At 41.0% G+C, this 20,764-nt stretch overlaps 1 protein-coding gene across 1 annotated transcript in view; it reads left to right on the top strand.

Annotated features, from left to right (window-relative positions):
* rtcb (RNA 2',3'-cyclic phosphate and 5'-OH ligase) overlaps window positions 1-20,764 on the top strand; it is an 84,840-nt gene that overhangs the window by 56,951 nt on the left and 7,125 nt on the right. Inside the window, exons 5-10 of the mRNA XM_068050056.1 lie at window positions 11,611-11,689; window positions 15,585-15,652; window positions 16,764-16,863; window positions 17,612-17,768; window positions 19,335-19,491; window positions 19,854-20,013. Coding sequence (XP_067906157.1) covers window positions 11,611-11,689; window positions 15,585-15,652; window positions 16,764-16,863; window positions 17,612-17,768; window positions 19,335-19,491; window positions 19,854-20,013 — 721 coding nt within the window. The remainder of the gene's footprint in view (window positions 1-11,610; window positions 11,690-15,584; window positions 15,653-16,763; window positions 16,864-17,611; window positions 17,769-19,334; window positions 19,492-19,853; window positions 20,014-20,764) is intronic.

The raw sequence follows: 20,764 nt of genomic DNA, 5'->3' as shown, positions 1-20,764 counted from the left end.
CCACACCTCTGAATTATACACAGTGCTCCAGATGTGGTTTAACCAGGGCTTTGTATAGCTGTAGAAAAACATCTTCCCCTTTTTATATTCTAGCCCCCAGTTATAAAAGCTAACATTCCATTTGCCTTTTTATTTAATTTTTTATACCTGACTACTACATTTTTGTGATCTTTGTACACGGACACCTACACCTCTTTGGATTTCCCTGTTCTGAGCTTTTCACCATTTAAATAATTCTTCAATCTATCTTTTTTTTGCTTTAAAATGGATGATGTCACATTTACCTGTGTAGAAATCCTTCTGCACAGTTTCAACCACTCACTTAATCTGTGTCCTTTTGTAATTTTATGTTCCCATCTATAAGAATCTGAATGGGGCAGATGAGCAAAGGGATCGGAGAGTACAAGTGCACAAATTACTAAAAGCGACACCAGTTAATAAGGTCATTAGAAAAAATGCAAACTAAGCACTGGGCTTTATTTCTGGTGTGATTGAATTGAAAAGTAGAGAAGCTATGCTAAACTTGTATCGAACCTTGATTAAAGTAATAAAAGCAAAATACTGCAGATGCTGGAAATCTGAAATAAAAATAAGAAATGCTGGAAATACTCAGCAAGCCTGGCAGCATCTGTGGAGAGAGAAGCAGAGTTAACGTTTCAGGTCAGTGACCCTTCAAAGAACTGGCAGAGACTAGAAATGTAATACTTTTTAAGCAAGTAAAGCGGGGGTGGGGCAAGAGATAACAAAAGAGAAGGTGTTGATAGGACAAGGTCACAGAGACACTGACCAGAAGGTCATGGTTAAAGTAAACTTGGAGTACTGTGTACAGTTCTGGTTGCCATATTTAAAAAAAAGGAAGCACTGGAGAGGGTGCAAAATTACAAGGATGATACCAGAACTGTGAGGTTATATTTATCAGGAAAGGATGAAAAAAGAGAAGGCTGAGGGGTGGCCACATAGAGGTCTTTAAAATTGAAAGATTTTGATAGAGAAGGCATGGAAAAAGTATTTCCATTTGAGCAGCCAAACTAGAGGCCATCAATATAAGATAGTCACCAAGAAATTAAATAGGGAATTCAGAAGAAACTTCTTTGCCCAGAGAGTGGTGAGAATGTGAAAGTCGCTACCACAAGGAGTAGTTGAAGCAAATAGTATAGATGCATTTAAGGGGAGGCTAGATAAGCATATGAGGGAGAAGGAAATAGAGGTTTATGCTGATAGTTGGATGAAGAAAGACTAGTAGATCTCGAGTGCTGTAATGGACAGGTTGGGCCGAATGGTTAGGCTGTGTAGTCTGTGTAATTCTATGTTTAAACTGTGCCATCAATCTTTGTGCTGTTGATAAGCTTGGATATATGGCTTTCTATTGTGTTATCTAAGTTATTAAAAAATACAGTGAATAATTGAGGCCGCAGCACTGATTCGTGCGGGGTGCCACTAGTCATTTCCTTCCAATTGAAATACATGCCCATTATCATTTAAGAAGAAAGTGTGTTGAGGAGGTATAAGATGCTCTACCCTGAGTCTGAGTATTCATAAGATAAAATGGAGGGAACATTGGTAGGCTGGTCTTGCATAAGAACTAGGAGCAGGAGTAGGTAATTCATCCCCTCGAGCCTGCCCTGCCATTCAATACGATCATGGCTGATCTCATCTCAGCCTCAACTCCACTTTCCTGCCCATTCTCCATAATCCTTCAACCCATTACTAATTAAAAATCTGTCTATCTCCTCAAATTTACTCAATGTCGTGGCATCCGCTACACTCTGGGGTAGTGAATTCCACAGACTCATGACCCTTTGAGAGAAGTAATTTCTCCTCATCTCTGTTTTAAATCTGTTGCCCCTTAATCTAAAACTATGACCTCGCGTTCTAGATTGCCCCACAAGAGGAAGCATCCTCTCTACGTCTTTGTCAATCCCCTTAATCATATATACCTCAATTAGATCTCCTCTCATTCTTCTAAACTCTAGAGAGTAAAGGCCTAAACTGTGCAATCTCTCATCATAAGATAAACCTCTCATCTGTGGAATCAATCTAGTCAACCTCCTGTGAACTGCCTCCAATGCAACTACATCCCTCCTCAAGTAAGGGGTCCAAAACTGTATGCAATACTCCAGGTGCAGTCTCACTAATGCCTTGTTCAGTTGCAGCAACATTTCCCTACTTTTATATTCTATTCCTTTAGCAATAAATGCCAAAATTCCATTTGCCTTTCTTATTACCTGCTATACCTGCATACTCGCTTTCTGCGATTCATGCATGAGGACACCCAGATCCCTCTACACCGAAGCACTCTGAAGTTTCTCTCCATTTAGATAATTTGCCTTTCTATTCTTCTGACCAAAATGGATAACCTCACACTTATCCACGTTAAACTCCATCTTCCACATTTTGGCCTATTCACCTAACCTATCCATATCCATTTGTAAATTTCTTATTTCTTTAATGCAACTTGCTATCCCACCTATTTTAGTGTCATCTGCAAATTTGGCTATAGTACCTTCTATCCCTGCATCCAAGTCATTAATATAGATTATAAATAATTGGGGCCCAAGGACCGAACCCTGTGGCACCCCACTAGTTACATCTTGCCAACCAGAAAAAGACCCATTTATCCTGAATCTCTGCTTTCTGTTGGTTAGCCAATCCGGTATCCAAGCAAATAAATTGCTCCTAACCCCATGTGATCTTGCCTTGTGTATTAACCTTTCTGTGTGGTACCTTATCAAATGCCTTCTGGAAGTCCAGATATACTACATCTACAGGATCCCCATTATCTACTTTGCTTGTCACAACTTCGAAGAACTCTCTAGCAAATTAGTCAAACACGATTTACCCTTCATAAAACCATGCTGAGTCTGATGGATTGTGTTTTGACTTTCTAAATGTCCTGTTATTACTTCCTTAATAATGGATTCTAACAATTTCCCAATGACAGATGTTAAACTAACTGGTCTATAGTTTCCTACTTTCTGCCTCCCTCCCTTTTTGAATAAGGGCGTTATATTAGCTTTTTTCCAATCCACTGGAACCTTTCCCACATCCAGGGAATTTTGGAATATTATAGCCAATGGATCCATTATCTCCACTGCCACTTCATTTAAGACTCTAGGATGTAGGCCATCAGGCCTTGGGGACTTGTCTGCCTTCAATCCCAATAGTTTGCTCAGTACTTTTCCCCTAGTGGTGGTGGTGGTTCTAAGTTCCTCTCTTTCTATAACCTCTGCATTTCCTGTTACTATTGGGATGGTACTAGTGTCCTCCACCGTGAAAACTGAGGCAAAATACTGATTTAGTGTCTGTCATTTCTGTGTTCCCCTCTATTAACTCCCCAGTCTCATCCTCCAAGGGACTAACATTCACTTTAGCTACTCTCTTCCCTTTCATATACTTATAGAAGCTTTTGCTATCTGTTTTTATATTTTGCGCTAGTTTTCTTTCATAATTTACCTTTATTGTTTTTATTACTTTTTTAGTAACCCTTTGTTGATCTTAAAAAGTTTCCCAATCTTCCAGCCTGCCACTGGCCTTTGCAATATGGTATGCCTTAGTTTATATCTCTATGCTATCCTTGATTAGCCATGGATGTTTTTCCCCCTCTTATATTCCAGAGGAAGAAAGATTCTATTTTAGTTGGGAGGAATTGGACATCTCCTTAAACATCTGCCACTGCTCATCAACTGTCCAACCTTTTAGTCTTCCTGCCCAGTTCAGTAGGGCCAAATCTGTCTTCATGTCATTGTAATTACCTTTGTTTAACTCCAGAACGCTAGTATGGGACTCCAGTTTCTCAAGGATCCTTAACTATGAGATCATTAATTAATCCCACCTCATTATACAATACCAAATCTAGAATAGCCTGCTCCCTGCTTGGTTCCACAACATAATGCTCCAAAACAAATCTCTAATACATTCAGTGAACTCTCCCTCAAGGCTACCTTTGCCAATTTGATTAATCCAGTCTATATGCATATTAAAATCACCCATGATTATTGCCGTACCTTTCTTACAAGCCCCCAGTATTTCCTGGTTTATACCGTGCCTGCCCCACTGCGGAACTACTGTTTGGGGACTTGTAGATTACTCCCACCAGGGACTTCTTTCCCTTTCTATTTCTTATTTCTACCCAGACTGATTCTATGTCTTGATCTCCGGTGCCTATATTGTTTCTAACTACAGCACTGATCTCTTCCTTTACTAACAAAGCTACACCACCTCCTTTTCCTTCCTGCCTATCCTTCCGAAATACTGAGTACCCTTCAGTTCCCAAACCTGGTTTCCCTGAAACCACGTCTCCGTAATCGCCACTAAATCATACCCATTCGTCTCTATTTGCGCTGTTAACTCATTTATTTTATTCCAAATGCTTTGTGCATTCAGATACCAAACCTTTAAGTTTGTTCATTTATCAAATTTCCCTACTTGTACGAATCCTTGGTGCAATATGACGTTGACACGTTCTGTCCCTTCCTTTTATTTTCTGGTAACAATCAGCCTCAGCACTAACCTGCACTCCTACCTTCTCCTTTTAACTTCGACTTCCTAATTTTCCATGCAATTGAACCCTTCCCCCACACTCCCCACTATTTAGCTTAAAGCCCTATCTACAGCCCCAGTTATGCGATTCGCCAGGACTCTGGTCCCAGCATGATTCAGGTGGAGCCTGTCCCATCGGAACAGCTCCCTCCTTCCCCAGTACTGGTACCAGTGTCCTATAAATTCGAACCTATTTCTCCCACACCAATCTTTGAGCCACAAATTTACCTCTTTAATCTTATTGACCCTTGCCAGTTAGCTCGTGGCTCAGGTAGTAATCTGGAGGTTATTACCTTTTTGGTTCTGCTTTTTAATTTAGCCCCTAGCTGTTCATATTCCCTCAGCAGAACCTCTAACCTCGTTCTACCTATATCTTTGGTACCTACGTGGACCATGACAACTGGATCTTTCCCCTCCCACTCCAAGTTCCTCTGCAGCCCAGATGAGATATCCTGAACCCTGGCACCAGGTAGGCAACACAGCCTTCAGGACTCTCGATCCTGGCAACAGAGAACAGTGTCTATGCCCCTAACTATACTATCCCCGATTACGACTGCATTTTTCCTTTCTCCCCCCACTTGAATGGCTCCCTATACCATGGTGCTATGGTCAGTTTGCTCATCCTCCCTACAGTCCCTGCTCTCGTCCACATGGGGGGGCGCAGTGGTTAGCACCGCAGCCTCACAGCTCCAGGGACCCGGGTTCGATTCTGTGCAGAGTTTGCAAGTTCTCCCTGTGACTGCGTGGGTTTTCGCTGGGTGCTCTGGTTTCCTCCCACAGCCAAAGACTTGCAGGTTGATAGGTAAACTGGCCATTATAAATTGCCCATAGTATAGGTAGGTGTTAGGGGAATTGAGGGAAGATGGGGATGTGAGAGGGTAATGGGATTAATGTAGGATTAGTATAAATGGGTGGTTGAAGGTTGGCACAGACTGGGTGGGCCGAAGGGCCTGTTTCAGTGCTGTATCTCTAAATAAATAAATAAATCTTGAACCTGTTGGGCAAGGGCTGAGGCTCCTGCAACACTACCTCCTGGATTCCTCGACCTGCCTCACTCCTAGTCACACCCTCCTGTACCTGACCACTGGCCGAATTTAAGGTAGTTAATCTAACGGGTGTGACTGTTTCCTGAAACACAGTGTCCAGATAACGCTCCCTGTCCCTGATGCGTCGCAGTGTCTGTAGATCAGACTCCAGCTCATCAACTCTGAGCCGGAGTTCCTCGAGCAGCCAACGCTTGCTACAGATGTGGTCACTAGGAACCACAGTGGGGTCCACCAGCTCCCACATCATGCAGGTACAACACATCACCTGGCCCTGGATCGCTATTTTATTTAATTAGATTTTAATTTGTTTTTTAAATTTCCGACTGGTCTTTAGTTTTTTTAATCCACTTTAGTTTTTAGTTTATATACTAATAAATCGATCAAGTCTTACTCTATATTTGATTTCAATTAAATTTAATTTAAAAGCTTACCTGAATACTGACCCCAGTGGCTCTCTGTTTTCCCTGCTGTCACTGTTGAATGTGGTGCCACTTTTCGGTTTTTCCCTGGCTCCGCTCCTGCCGCGCGCCTCTCTCTCTCTCTCTCCGACCAGCTTGGCGTGCTTTTTGAACCTCCGCTCCTCTCTCTCTGTCTCCGACTGGCTTGGCGCACTTTTTGAACCTCCGCTCCTCTCTCTCTCTGTCTCCGACTGGCTTGGCGCACTTTTTGAACCTCCGCTCCTCTCTCTCTGTCTCCGACCGGCTTGGCGCACTTTTTGAACCTCCGCTCCTCTCTCTCTGTCTCCAACCGGCTTGGCGTGCTTTAATGAGAGTTTAATGAGCTGGGTTGAATTAAGAGTGATACTTGTATAATTTACAGTGGTAAATCCTTTGCAATAACTGCTCTTTTCACTGCAGTGTGCTCCCAGACACAGCGTTTAGTACAGACTTAAGATTGCTTCCATCAAATAGCTAGGTGCAAGAAAGTTTATATAACTGACTCCTCTCTTTCTGTCCTACCCTTCCTTCTGTGATTCGCATCACATTGAGCGCTACTATTTTGAGTTTTCCTTATTTTGCAATCTTTACCTTTTCAAGTTTGAAGTTTGACATCATGTAATCACAACGAGCTGATTTGCCTTACTTTTCATTCTTGATAGTGATGCATATTGTGGACCCATGACTCTGCACCTTTCAATATATATGACACTATCTATGATTCAATATGTTAAATTGTACATAAGCCAATTGCAATTAGTTTGATAGCTTTGCAAGGATTTTGCTTACTGCGTACTAATGATTTCCTTTGTCAGCTTTTAGTCTTGCAACTTTCTGTTTTAAGCAAATGAAAATCATATTCATAGCTAGGTCTGGTAGCAGATAGGGTACTTGGTCTGCAGCTTAAAAAGTGCAAAATGTCTTTACCCTTTAATAAAAACTAACCATGTTTTCAATATTTGATGCACGCTGGTATTGAAGAGTTTGATTTATTTTTTAAAAAACTATACACATTCTCTTTGTATGGATCAAATGCCCCAAGCATGCTTGGGTATTAAATGCGTTTGTTGGTCTATCGCACTGGTTCCCCTCAAAGTTGCTTCTCACTCTAGTGGATTGCTATCTATCATTTTTGTGTCCAGGTATTGTCAATTTGCTCCAACCCTTCAGAAAGAAACAACTTAAAATGAATCTTGCCTTTCACATCTTCAGGATGCTCCCAAGTGTTTCGCATTATGTAAATGCACAAAATCACAGTGCAGAAGGAGGCCATTTGGCCCATCATGTCCATTCTGCCTCTCTGAAAGAGGAATTCACTCCGTTCCATTCCCCTGCCTTCTCCCCGTAACCTTGCACATTCTTCCTTTTCATATAACTGTCTAATTCCCTTTTGAATGCTTCAGTTGAACCTGCCTCCACCACGTTCTCAGGCAGCGCATTCCAGACCTTTTCCACTGGCTGCATAAAAAGCTTTTCCTCATGTCCCTTTTGCTTCTCTTGACAAATACTTTAAATCTGTGCCCTCGTTCTCGATCCTTTCACGAGTGGGAACAGTTTCTCTCTATCTGCTGTGTCCAAACCCTTCATGACTTTGACAACCTCATTCAAATCACCTTCCAGCTGCCTTTTCTCCAAGGAAAGCAGTCCTAACTTCTCCAATCTATCTTCATAACTGAAATTCCTCATCCCTGGAACCATTTTGATAAATCTTTTCTGTACTCTCTCCAATGCCCTCACGTCTTTCCTAAAGTGCGGTGCCCAGAACTGGACGCAATACTCCAGCTGAGACCAAACTAGTGTCTTATAAAGATTCAACATAACTTCCTTGCTCTTGTACTCTATGCCCCTATTAATAAAGCACAGGATACTGTATGCTTTATTAACTGCTCTCTCAACCTGTCCTGCCACCTTCAATGACTTATGCTCCTGCACCCCTTTAGAATTGTACCCTTTATATTGTCTCTCCATGTTCTTCCGACTATGTTCTTCACATTTCTCTGCATTGAGCTTCATCTTCCACCTGTCTGCCGATTCCACCAACTTTTCTATGTACTTTTGAAGTTCTATGCTATCCTCCTTACAGTTCACAATGCTTGCAAGTTTTGTATCATCTGCAGACTTTGAAATTGTGCCCTGTACACCAAGGTCTAGGTCATTAATATATATCAGGAAAAGCAAGGGTCCCAATACTGATCCCTAGGGAACTCCACTACAAACCTTCTTCCAGCCCAAAAAAACATCCATTAACCACTACTTTGTTTCCTGTCACTCAGCCAATTTCGTATCCAGGTTGCTACCGTCCCTTTTATTCCATGAGCTACAAGTTTGCTCACAAGTCTGATGTGTGGCACTGTATCAAACACCTTTTGAAAGTCCATGTACACCACATTAACAGCATTGCACTGATCAGCCCTCCCTGTTACCTCCTCAAAAAACTCCAGCAAGTTAGTTAACCATGATTTTTCCTTAAGAATTCCATTCTGGCTTCCCTTAATTAACACTCATTTGTCCATGTGACAATTTATTTTTGTCCCAAATTATTTTTTTTCGAAGTTTTCCCACCACCAAAGTTACTGACTGGCCTGTATTTATTTATTTATTTAGAGGTACAGCACTGAAACAGGCCCTTCGGCCCACCGAGTCTGTGCCGACCAACAACCACCCATTTATACTAACCCCACAGTAATCCCATATTCCCTACCACCTACCTACACTAGGGGCAATTTACAATGGCCAATTTACCTATCACCTGCAAGTCTTTGGTGGTGGGAGGAAACCGGAGCACCCGGCGAAAACCCATGCGGTCACAGGGAGAACTTGCAACCTCCGCACAGGCAATACCCAGAACTGAACCTGGGTCCCTGGAACTGTGAGGCTGCAGTGCTAACCACTGCGCCGCCCATAGTTGCTGGGCTTATCTTCACACCCTTTTTTGAACAAGGCTGTAACGTTTACAACTCTCCAGTCCTCTGGCAGCACCCCAAGTCTAAGGAAGACTGAAAAATTATGGCCAGTGCCTCTGCGATTTCCACCCTCACTTCCCTCAGTATCCTTGAATGCATCTCATCTGTTCCTGGTGCTTTATCCACTTTAAGTACAGACAACCTATCTAATACTTCCTCTTTATCAATTTTAAACCCCTCTAGTGTCTGGCATACCTCCTTTTTTAACATTGCATGGGTTGCATCTTCCTTGGTGAAAACAGATACAAAGTATTCATTTAATACCTCAGCTATGCCCTCTGCCTCCATGTGTAAATCCCCTTTCTAGTTCCTAATCAGCCCACTCATTTTACTATTTTTATGCCTATAGAAAACTTTGGGATTTCCTTTAATGCTAGCTGCCAGTCTCTTTTCATGCTCTCTCTTTGCTTCTTCACTTCCCCTCTGGACTTTCTATATTCAGCCTGGTTCTCAATAGCATTTTCTGTCTGGCATCTGTCGTAAGCACACTTTTTCTTCATCTTTATCTCTAAATAAAAGAGAGAGAGATTCAGCACTGAAACAGGCCCTTCGGCCCACCAAGTCCGTGCCGACCAACAACCACCCACTTATACTAATCCTACATTAATCCCATATTCCCTACTACATCCCCACCTTCCCTCAATTCTCCTACCACTTACCTACACTAGAGGCAATTTACAATGGCCAATTTACCTATCAACCTGCAAGTCTTTGGCTGTGGGAGGAAACCGGAGCACCCGGCGAAAACCTACGCAGGTCACAGGGAGAACTTGCAAACTCCACACAGGCAGTACCCAGAATCGAACCCGGGTCCCTGGAGCTGTGAGGCTGCGGTGCTAACCACTGCGCCGCCTTTGTCATCTAGAGAGCTCTGGATTTGTTTGCCCTTCTTTTCTCCTTTGAGGGAACATACCTTGACTGTGCCTGAACGATCTCCTCTTTGAAGGTAGCCCATTGTTCAGCTACCGGTTTTCCTGCCAGCTTTTGACTCTCAATTTATTTGCCCCAGCTCCATTCTTACCCCATTGATTCCCCCAGTTAATTATTCTCACCCTGGATTGCACTTTTGTCCTTTTCCATATTCAGCCTAAACCTTGTGATACAATGATCACTATCCCCTAATTGTTCTCCTACTGATATTTGATCCACTTGGTCCACCTCATTCCCAAGAACCAGGTCTAGCAGAGCCTCCTTTCTCGTTGGACTAGCAATATTGTAGAAAATTTTCCTGAACATACTCTAGGAACTCTTGTCCCTCACTGCCCTTTTCACTATTATCCCAGTCTATGTTTGGATAATTAAAGTCCCCCATTATAACTACCCTATTTTTGTGCGCCTCTCTGTAATTTCATTGCAAATTTGTCCCCCCACGTCCTTCCCACTAGTTGGTGGCTTATAAACAACACCGAGCAATGTAACTGCACCTTTTTTGATCCTTGGCTCTAACCAAATTGATTCTGTCCTCGACCACGTCTTTCCCCCCCCCCCCCCCCCCCCCCCACTTTCTCCAGCACTGCAGTGCTCTCCGTAATCAATACCGCCACCCCTCCCCCTTTTTTCCTTTACCTTTTGACAAGCTCGCACTGTCTTGTAGCGACATATGGCAGCCAATATGCACGCAGTAAGTATGTATGTGCCAGCCCTGGCTCAGTTGGTAGCACCCTCACCTCTGAGTCAGAAACTTCCAGGTTCAAGTCCTACTCCAGCACTTGAGCACATAAATCAAGGCTTACACTCCAGTGCAGCACTAGAGGAATGCTACACTGTTGGAGGTTCCGTCTTTCAGATGAGATGTTGAACTGAGACCCCCTCTGCCCCCTCGGGTAGACATAAAAGATCCCATGGTGTTAATTTGAAAAAGAACAGGGGAGTTATCCCCAGTGTCCTGGACAACATTTATCCCTCAATCAACATCACAAAAACAGATTATCGGGTCATTATCACATTCCTGTTTGTGGGAGCTTGTGCACAAACTGGCTGCATTACAACAGTGACTACACTTCAAAAGTACTTAGTTGGCTGCAAAGTTTTGAAATGTCTGGTCAAGAAAAGCACTATATAAATGCAAGTCTTTTTTTACAAACAGCAAATTAGATAAATGACCAATTGATATGCTTAGTGGAATTGGTTGTAGAATGAATGTTTGCCAGGACTCAAGAACTCTGCACTGTTCTTTGAATAATATGGGATCTTTTACAGCTTTGGTTTAATATCTCATCTCAGTGGTTGTATTTTTTAAAATGTAGCACTGTCTCAGTACTGCATTCGAGAGCCAGGCAGGATGCTCAAGGCTTATAGTGTCTCTGGAACTCACAGCCTCTGGCTTAGAGGCCTGACAGCGTGTTATAAACGAACCAAACTGGCACACCCTTCAGCTGAGAAGTAGCTGGTTAGCATTCATTTGAGGTAGTTTGAGGCAGCTGTAACTAGTGAACTGGATGCAAGGAAGAATCCCAGCCAGATTGTTACAAGTTTGGTCTTAGTAGGAATTTCCATCTCTCTGCTGTGTTAGTGAGATCATGTCACAGATTACTGCAGATAGAAATGAGGCAAAAGTTGACTATATTGTAGTACCATGTTGGATCTAATTTCTTAAAGACTGACCTGATATTTCCTGTATTCCAGGTAGAAGGGATATTTTATGTCAATGATACCCTGGAGAAATTGATGTTCGAGGAGCTGCGGAATTCATGTCGTGGGGGAGGTAAGAACAAATTGCGAGATGTTTGTGATAAAGGTGTTGAGTACAGGAGCTAGACTTTAAGCATGCACATCTGATAAAATCATGTGTTGTATGTAAAATCTCAGAATTGCATTTGTGTTTTTTTTATGACTTGATGTCATAATTTGGTCTTGAGGAAAGAAGTGCAGACTTGTTTGTTTAGTAATAAATAAATCTATACACGTTGAAGGAAGCTATAAATGTATGATCGCATACTGGTAATGTTACTGGACTAGTAATCCAGAGGCCTGGACTAATGATCTGGAGACATAAGTTCAAATCCCACCACGGCAGCTGGGGATTTTAAATTCAGTTAATTAAATAAGTCTGGAATAAAAAGCTAGTGTCAATAATGGTGACCACCTAACTCCGGATTGTTGGCAAAATCCCATCTGGTTCGCTAATATCCTTCAGGGAAGGAAATCTGCCATCCTTATCCAATTTGGCCAATATGTGACTGACTTCTAACTGCCCCCTGAAATAGCCTAGCAAGCCACTCAGTTGCATTCAAGAAGATGGCTCACCACTACCTTCTCAAGGGAAATTTGTGATGGGCAGTAAATTCTGGCTTAGCCATATCTTCGCTCATATCCAGTGAATGAATTTTTTAAAAAAAATCTTTGGACAGTGAATCAGTGATGTTATAGTTAAGCTATGTATCTAGTAGCTTGATCTTTTCCATCCCCCTCCTTTCCTCATCCCTTTTAAAAGAAAAACAAAATAATATCAGACTCCGAGAACTGCTGTCCATAGGTAACAGATTTTGGTAGCTAATCACATTGCATTAAATTAACCAGTGCTCAAATTGGATTGGTTCAGTTGGATTATAAAGCTTTTCTTTGGTGGCTACAGTTGTATGCAATTAGTCTTTTGTTACCTTTAAAACCCATCTCTCTCTGTCTGCCTATGATGCACATCATTCCTGTAGTTTTGGGGCAGGGCAGGCAGATTTGATCTAGTTACTAGAAAGTACAGCGTGCTCGGGGCATGTCTACTTTTCTCGCCATGTGAAAGTACCTGGCCTTTGTATCCTGGCATCCCATGAAAGTTCTGTTAAAGATTGTGAATTTCTTAAGTATGTTCAGGACAGTTTTTTGCAACATCTTATAAGGGGCGAGGCCATATTAGATTTAGTAAACAGCCTAATGGTGCATGACTATTTATCTAATAGCAATTATATGATCAACTTCAATGTAATTGAAAGGGAGAAATGGGAAACACCTATTAAGATTCTAGATTTAGGTAAGGCTGACATCATTGCAAAGATTGGGCAAAGCTGTTAATGGGTAAAATGACAGATCAGTGGGAGATGTTCAGAAAATAATTTAATCGGGTACAGAACCAGTTTATACCCCTAAGAAACAAGAACTCAACTTGTCAAAAAATATCTATGGAGGGCATGGAGCAAACAAAACACATACAAAAATGAAATAAATACTAGTGCATATCCTGGCAAACAGGAAGAATATAAAGAACAGCAAAAGGTGTCAAAACAGATAGTAAGAACTACAAGTAGGGAAAATGAAAAGAAGCTTGCAAGGGATATCAAAATCAATACATGCAATTTTTGCAATTATATTGGGGGGGGAAAAAAGAGGGTGACCAAAAGCAATGTGGGCTTCTTCATGGTGATATTGTCATTGAAAATAAAGAAATGGTGCATTCTGAATGATTATTTTGAATCAGTATTTACCATAGAGGAAAAGATCAGCTTGTCAGACATCTCAAGGTAGCTTAGGGAATTAGGGAAAGAGTTTCATCAAAATTAATGTAAGCAAAATAACAGTAATGAAAATAAGGACACTACAGAGTGACAGGACCCCAGGACCAGATGGTTTCCATCCTAGAATTTTAAAGGAAGTAGGTGAGACCATTGCATACGCGCCAACTATAATCTTCCAAAGTTCTCTCGATTTGGGAACTGTTCATTATATTGGAAAATTGAGCATGTCACTCCACTGTCTAAAGAAAGGTAAGAGAGAGAAACCAAGGAATTATAGACCAGTTAGCCTAACATCTGTTGAGAAATTACTAGAGTCTATAATTAAGGATAAAGTAACTGAATACCTTGAAAATTTTCAGCTGATCAGAGAGAGCCAGCATGGATTTGTAAAGGGTAGGTCATGCCTGATGAACCTGATTGAATTTTTTGAAGAGGTAAGTAAAGTAGTGCACAGTCTGTGCATGTTATTTATTTGGACTTCCAGAAGGCATTTGAAAAAGTCCCTCAAGAGACTGGCAGGTAAACTTGAAACCCATTAAATTGAAGGCAAATGATTGATCTGGTTAGGAAATGGACTGAGTGACAGGAAACAGAGAGGAGGGATCGTGCTTTTAGCCTTGTGTTTAATGACCTCACTCTGCATGCTGAGCTAGAGTCACCTCTAATAGCTGTGCAGCACTGATTGTGGAACTTCAACCACTTGTGATCTATAACCCCTACACCCAACCCCCGATCCTTATTATGTTCAACAGCCTCACATGCACAACCTTGATGATAAATCACATTGCATTTATTTTTATGTTTATCTTTAAAAGACATCTAGATACTAGTCCATTCCTCCTTCATATCCAGATTTGCTTACATGATTTCTCTCATCTAGGGTCTTGGCACTTGCATATAGCTTAATATCATCACTCTTGCGTATTGTTCCCCAGACATTGCAGGGATATTGCATGTGTTACGACCTCAGTGAGTTTGTTCATGTGAAAAATACGAGAACTAGACGCCACCCCACCCCCAGACCAATTTGAAGAATAACACAAGAAGATTTCATGTTTATAACTACTAAACTAAAAGAAATCCCCAGTAACTAAATAGTACTTTATATGTAACTGTAATCTGGGGTATTTTCTTATAAACATACATGAAAACCTCACACCACACTTATACGTGATGAAATCCTTTGTGGTTAAAAGTCCCAAACTCCTCCCAAAAGCAATGGGTTGGATCACATAGACCTTTCCAAAATCAATGTTCTCTTCGCTCTTCTCTGAGCACTTCCGACCTGGACATCCTTGAATAAGGCATGTCCTGGTGATCCTGCTGGTCATCTACCTCTCCAGAAGCTTCAACCTTCAAAACAGGTTAGGTCTCCTTAGCCTCTTGCTGTCTCTTTCTGAGAGCAGGTGTTCACACTATCTCTCTCTTTCGCTCTCCCCATCTCTCTTTCGCTCTCTCCCCCCCCTCTCGCCTCCTGTTTTTGTACAGCTCGTTTGCCTTCAGAGATTCTGTTACATTTCTCTGGACTCAAAAGTCAATAGCTTATGGTCCCATATGCAACGTCCAGCAGTCTGGTTTCACAGTCACCTGGGACTCCCATTCTTCCCAGGTGTTTACGGCTGCTTGGTACATTTGCATCGTCAGAATCACGGACCCCATGTTTCACAACCCGAAAGTCTGGGAGGGCGACACCCATTGTTCTTCAGGAGTTACCCCTGCAGTCTGTTTTTTCAGAAAAAAGTCTTTGATCTGTGTTCTTTATTGTCCTGGTAACGAAGACTTCTGTCTTGTCCTTTCACAGAGTGGATGTGAGGTCGCCTGACCTTCCAGACTCTTAAACTTTTAAAAATCACAATTTTTAAACCATAATCATGTTACAAACTCATGACACATGGTGCAATCTTGAACTGAGATTCATGATTTATAAAGCTGCATAGCCTTTTCTGTTCTTTTTATCTTTTGTGATGGCATTTGCAAATTCGGTAAGCTTTAGGTCCACACAGAAAGGGATAATTTAGAGAGTAGTGTTGTGTATATACTGATGGACTATCCCTGTGCATGTGGTTATATACATCGTTTCTTCGTCACTCAACTCAGATCTTACTACTTGCAACTACAGGAAAACGAAAAAGGTTAATCCTTGTCTTATTCTAGGTGTGGGTGGCTTCATGCCAGCCATGAAGCAGATTGGAAACGTGGCAGCATTACCTGGGATTGTTCATGTGAGTTAGTGATCGCTTAATTAAGATTTGTTGCTCTGTGGAACTTTTTAAAAAGCAAATTAATGTAGTATTGCATAGGAAAATTAAATCTGACAGCATTGTTTATTATATAAGATAATGGCCTGAAGTATTTTTCAAAGTGTAAACTATTGAGAAGTACAGATACCAATGTAACGAGATCCAAGCTTGAGTATGATATAATAACCTTTAAATACTGGTGTTCACAAAACGTAGATGTGGGTTTGTTGGCTGTTGCTATTGCGATAGCAGGCACTTGGATGCTGGGCTTCTGTGAATTACACAATATGGCAGAGGGAAATGACACTCTCGTACACATTGTAATGGCAGGATTGAAGGGAGTTAATATCTAGAGTAGTTTTTTGGCACTGCTGTGCTGTGGAGTGGATCAAATAAGGGTGCTTCTAGAGCTCTATGCTCAAAAATGCCACCATCTTCACACACCTTTCAGATGGTTTGGGTTGATAATTGAGGATCCTGGGAGCAGGTCATTTGATAGCTCATGGCCATCAAAACATGAAATGTAGTTGTAAATAATATAAAAGATGTTATTGGAATTCTGGAATAGAAAGCAAGGATTAAAGTGAATGACAAGACCTTTTAAAGGTACCTTTTGATATTGCTAGTTGCAAGCTGATATTATGAATGGTGCTGATCTAATAATACTTTTCAAGCATTATGGTTTCCTGACTCATGACACATGTTGCAACAAAGTTGTCTCCTGACCCAAAAGCTGACAATATTATTGGATATATGCAACTACAGAATGTCTGTATAATACTTTTAAAGTGAGCTAACTTTTGTTGAGACTTAGCATTTTAGATTAGATTAGATTAGAGATACAGCACTGAAACAGGCCCTTCGATTTCATCGTGAACAGTTTATTCTGAGAAATATGTAGTATGCAACTAGAAGGGCAAACTTTAAAAACTTAATGTTGTATTGCAGGTAGTGAGTTGTTCAGCAAGATGGTTAAAACCTTTCAAGAATTTAGCAGATTACTGCGTGCGTACGCGTGTGTTCTGATGTGGATGTTTCAGATTCATTTCTGGTTATTGAAAAAATATTTTTATTAAATCTCCTCTTTTTAAAGAAATCCATTGGACTTCCTGATGTCCATTCAGGTTATGGCTTTGCAATTGGAAACATGGCTGCCTTTGACACGAATGACCCCCAGGCTGTGGTATCTCCAGGTAAAAAAAAAAATCACTGGCTAGATTGAACTGGTGTAGACATTCAGTTGTGGAGCACATGGCCACTTGAAAATATGAAACTTTTTCTTAGTGATCTACATATATTCTGTTACATTAGATGAGAAAAGCGTACAAATATGACCAATTTTGTTGTTATCTTAAAACTTGCTATTTCTTTTCAAGGATGGTGTGTTTGTGGCAGTACCAGAGCTTTGCACAAGTATAGGGATGTCCAAATGCAGCCCAAGAGCTCCTTTAATCAGGCCCACAAAGCTCCTGTCACTTGCATTTGCAAAGCAAACTTCACAAGCTTTGGACTCCAGCTTTTTATAGCTCTCAGGACATGAAAAGAGTGCCCCCTTATTGCTGAATTTTAAACCCTGGAATTGTAAAGAGCTGACGCTGCCAAGTTTTGGGGCTTTGAAGGGGACTTGGCGTGTTTCTGCTTAGGAGCTTCATCTATCTGTGCTGCAATTACTGTTTTTAATGTATGTGTTCGGCACCCATCTCCAAATATTTGAACATTCCTGCAATAGGAATGCTAAGCCTGAATTGAAGTTTCTGTTCATATTCTGTCACATCCATGTTGGCATGGAGAGTCTTCCGGCATTTATGAAAGCCTCTGTGGATTGAGCAATGCGTACATCTATTCAGACACCTGAATGGGGGTGGGCTGTGTGTGGGGTGTGGAGATAAGAAAATAAAATGTAATAAGTGATGCTTATGAAAGTATGCTTTACTTTTGCAGGTGGTGTGGGTTTTGACATCAATTGTGGAGTGCGTTTGCTGCGTACCAACCTTGATGAAGGGGACGTGCAGCCTGTAAAGGAACAGCTGGCCCAGGCCATGTTTGATCACATTCCTGTAGGAGTCGGATCCAAGGGAGTAATCCCTATGGGTGCCAAGTAAGAATGCTGCGTAAGGACTTGGAAGAAAGGAATATAAAAATTATATTTTTGATGGAGGACAGGAAAGAGTAATCTTGAAGTTTTGTTGCAAATTAGATGGTTTAGCATATATCACCATGTGAATGCATTTTTTTTAATAGGAGGGGATTTGGTGTGATGTCAATATATTTATTCTGACTTAGAAAGTTTCAGGCTGAAGAAAAGAGTTGAGAAATTGTTCTCTCAGTGGCTGAATGAGCAATTCTTTAAATGAACGATACATTTTAGCTTGACAGAGTGCAGTAACAAATTAGATTCAATTAGTCAGAAGTGACTTCTTTTTTTTTTAGCCCTTTGATTCCAGGCGTATTTTTGGCTTCCACATTTCAATCTACTCTCATAGATAAGTCCTTCCTATCTCCTTGAGAGTGCTTTCATTTTCCAGGTTTTATACGTATTAACAAACAAAAAGTAAAATATCTTTTCACAGCAAATAATAAGTGCCATTCATTTTTTTGGGGGGATAGCTTCAGCTTCTGGATCTATCTAGTACTTCCACAGGGTCTTCCTGTCTTCAGAAGTGGTTGACTAACACTCACCCTAGACTTTATTAGGCTTTAAGTTCCCCAAAATTTATTAAAACTGTGAATAAATAAACTAGCAGTAGCAGAAAAGTAATTTACTATAGTTAAACTTTACTAGCTGCTTATTTATAATGTAAAATAAATATTTCCCAATGCTTGTGCTAGAACTATCAATTGTAATTACTTGTTAGCGTAGTTGTCTTATCAATCCTTCATGCTAACTGTTGACGTCTGGCTTAGTTTCTTCGGTGTTTGCAGTCAGATAACCTTTTTTCAAAGACACCAGATCAGACTTAATGATTTGAGAAGCATAAGCTGATAAATACTGCCTGAAAACAGCAACCAAAACCAAACAACTATTTAAATAACCAACTGGCAAACTCAGAAAGCTGCTAATCAAGACATCTATCTGAGCAAATCTCTCAGCATGTTAGTATTTGAATTGTGTGGCTTGCTCTTCCCTGAAGCTAGTAGACTGAAGACAGTTGCTGTAGCATTGTATTGAGCTAAACTGGGCGGTGCTTTCTGTGATTGTAATTGTTCTTAAATCTGTTACGTACCATGATAATTAAAGTCTGCAATATTAGACCTTTGATAAATTTGCTTCATTTATGTAACAGTGATATGACCATTATTTTACACTTAAAGGAAAGATCCAAGCAATTATCTACTCAAATGAAATTACTGTTGTATGTATGAAGCATTGTTGGAATATGAGCAAGCATTAAAAGGGAGCAGAAAATTTAGACCGCTTTGTGTTTAAAGTGCTGTCCCCCCAGCCCCCCACCTATCGAATATCTACGTTAAAAATGATTTCATATTTTCTACCGTAAGTCAAATTTCATAGCCTGATGGTTTTTTTAAAAAAAAGCTGTTTGTAACTGATCTTTACTATCTTTACTATGCTATACCAATCTTCCAAATGACTTAAGATTGTTGAATTTTAGAATTTTTAATTGATCCTTGTGCTGCCTTGTTTACTGTTAATACTTGCTTGCAGAGACTTGGAAGAAGCTTTAGAAATGGGAGTGGATTGGTCGCTGAGGGAAGGCTATGCCTGGGCTGAGGATAAGGAACACTGTGAAGAATATGGCAGAATGTTGCAAGCTGATCCTTCCAAGGTCTCTGCAAAGGCCAAAAAAAGAGGATTGCCTCAGGTAATTTTTTTTCTTTGTACCTTGCATCTTCCCTTACTTAAAGTAGCCATGAGATCTGCTCTGTGGCTGTGCTGTAGAGGTATCCAAGAGCAGTCTACAGGAACTGGTGCATCATTGCCATGTCAGTTTTATCCAGGAAAGTTGGGCATCTCATTGTAATGGGAATAATGACGTACAAACTGGTTTCCTGTTTTGCGTTTTTGATGTGTGGTGGGGTATAATATTCAGTTTTGCAAAGTTAACTTTGGAAATTATTTTTAAAAATTTGAACATTGTGTTTAAAAAGTGAATGTTAGGAAGTGTTTGGAACTGAATTGATACCAGCAGTTGCATTTTAATGTGTATGCATTTTTTTTTTTTAGCTGGGGACTTTGGGTGCTGGAAACCACTATGCTGAGATTCAAGTGGTGGATGAAATCTACAATGATTATGCAGCACGTAAAATGGGCATCGACCACAAGGGCCAGGTGTGCGTCATGATTCACAGTGGGAGCAGAGGTTTCGGACATCAGGTTGCAACAGGTGAGACACATTCCCTTCTCCACTTCGACTAGATTAAGTGAGATGTAGCATATCTTTTATGTTCAGTGCAAAGCCTCACCCCAGACATCAGTATTCTAATTTAAGAACATAAGAAATGGGAACAGAAGTAGGCCATATGGTCACTCGAGCCTGCTGCGCTATTTAGTGAAATTATGGTTGATCTTTGACCTCAACTCTACTTTCTCACCTGACCCCCATAACCCCTTGATACCCTTAGAGTCAAAAATTCTATCGATCTCCACCTTGAAAATACTTAGCATTCACAGTCTCTGAGGTAGGAAATTTCAAAGATTCTCGATCCTCTGAATGAAGAAATTTCTTCTCATCTCAGTCTTAAATGGCTGATCCTATATCCTGAGATGTGGTCTCACCAAAGCCCCGTACAATTGCAGCAAGACTTAGAAACGTAGAAACAGAGAAAATAGGAGCAGGAGTAGGCCATTCGGCCCTTAGAGCCTGCTCCGCCATTCATTATGATCATGGCTGATCATCCAACTCAGTAGCCTGTTCCCACTTTCGCCCCATACCCTTTGAACCCTTTAGACCCAAGAGCTATATCTATCACAGGTATCTATATCTATCTCCTTCTTGAAAACATGCAATGTTTTGGCCTCAACTGCTTACTGTGGTAGTGAATTCCACAGGCTCACCACTCTCTCTGCGTGAAGAAATTTCTCCTCATCTCAGTCTTACAAGGTTTACCCCGTATCCTTAGACTATGACCTCTGGT

The sequence above is a fragment of the Heterodontus francisci genome, chromosome 18 (assembly GCF_036365525.1).
Source record: "Heterodontus francisci isolate sHetFra1 chromosome 18, sHetFra1.hap1, whole genome shotgun sequence".
In the NCBI taxonomy this organism is placed as follows: Eukaryota; Metazoa; Chordata; class Chondrichthyes; order Heterodontiformes; family Heterodontidae; genus Heterodontus; species Heterodontus francisci.
The sequence above is the reverse complement of the archived record's forward strand: the minus strand, read 5'-3'. Positions and strand labels throughout refer to the sequence as shown.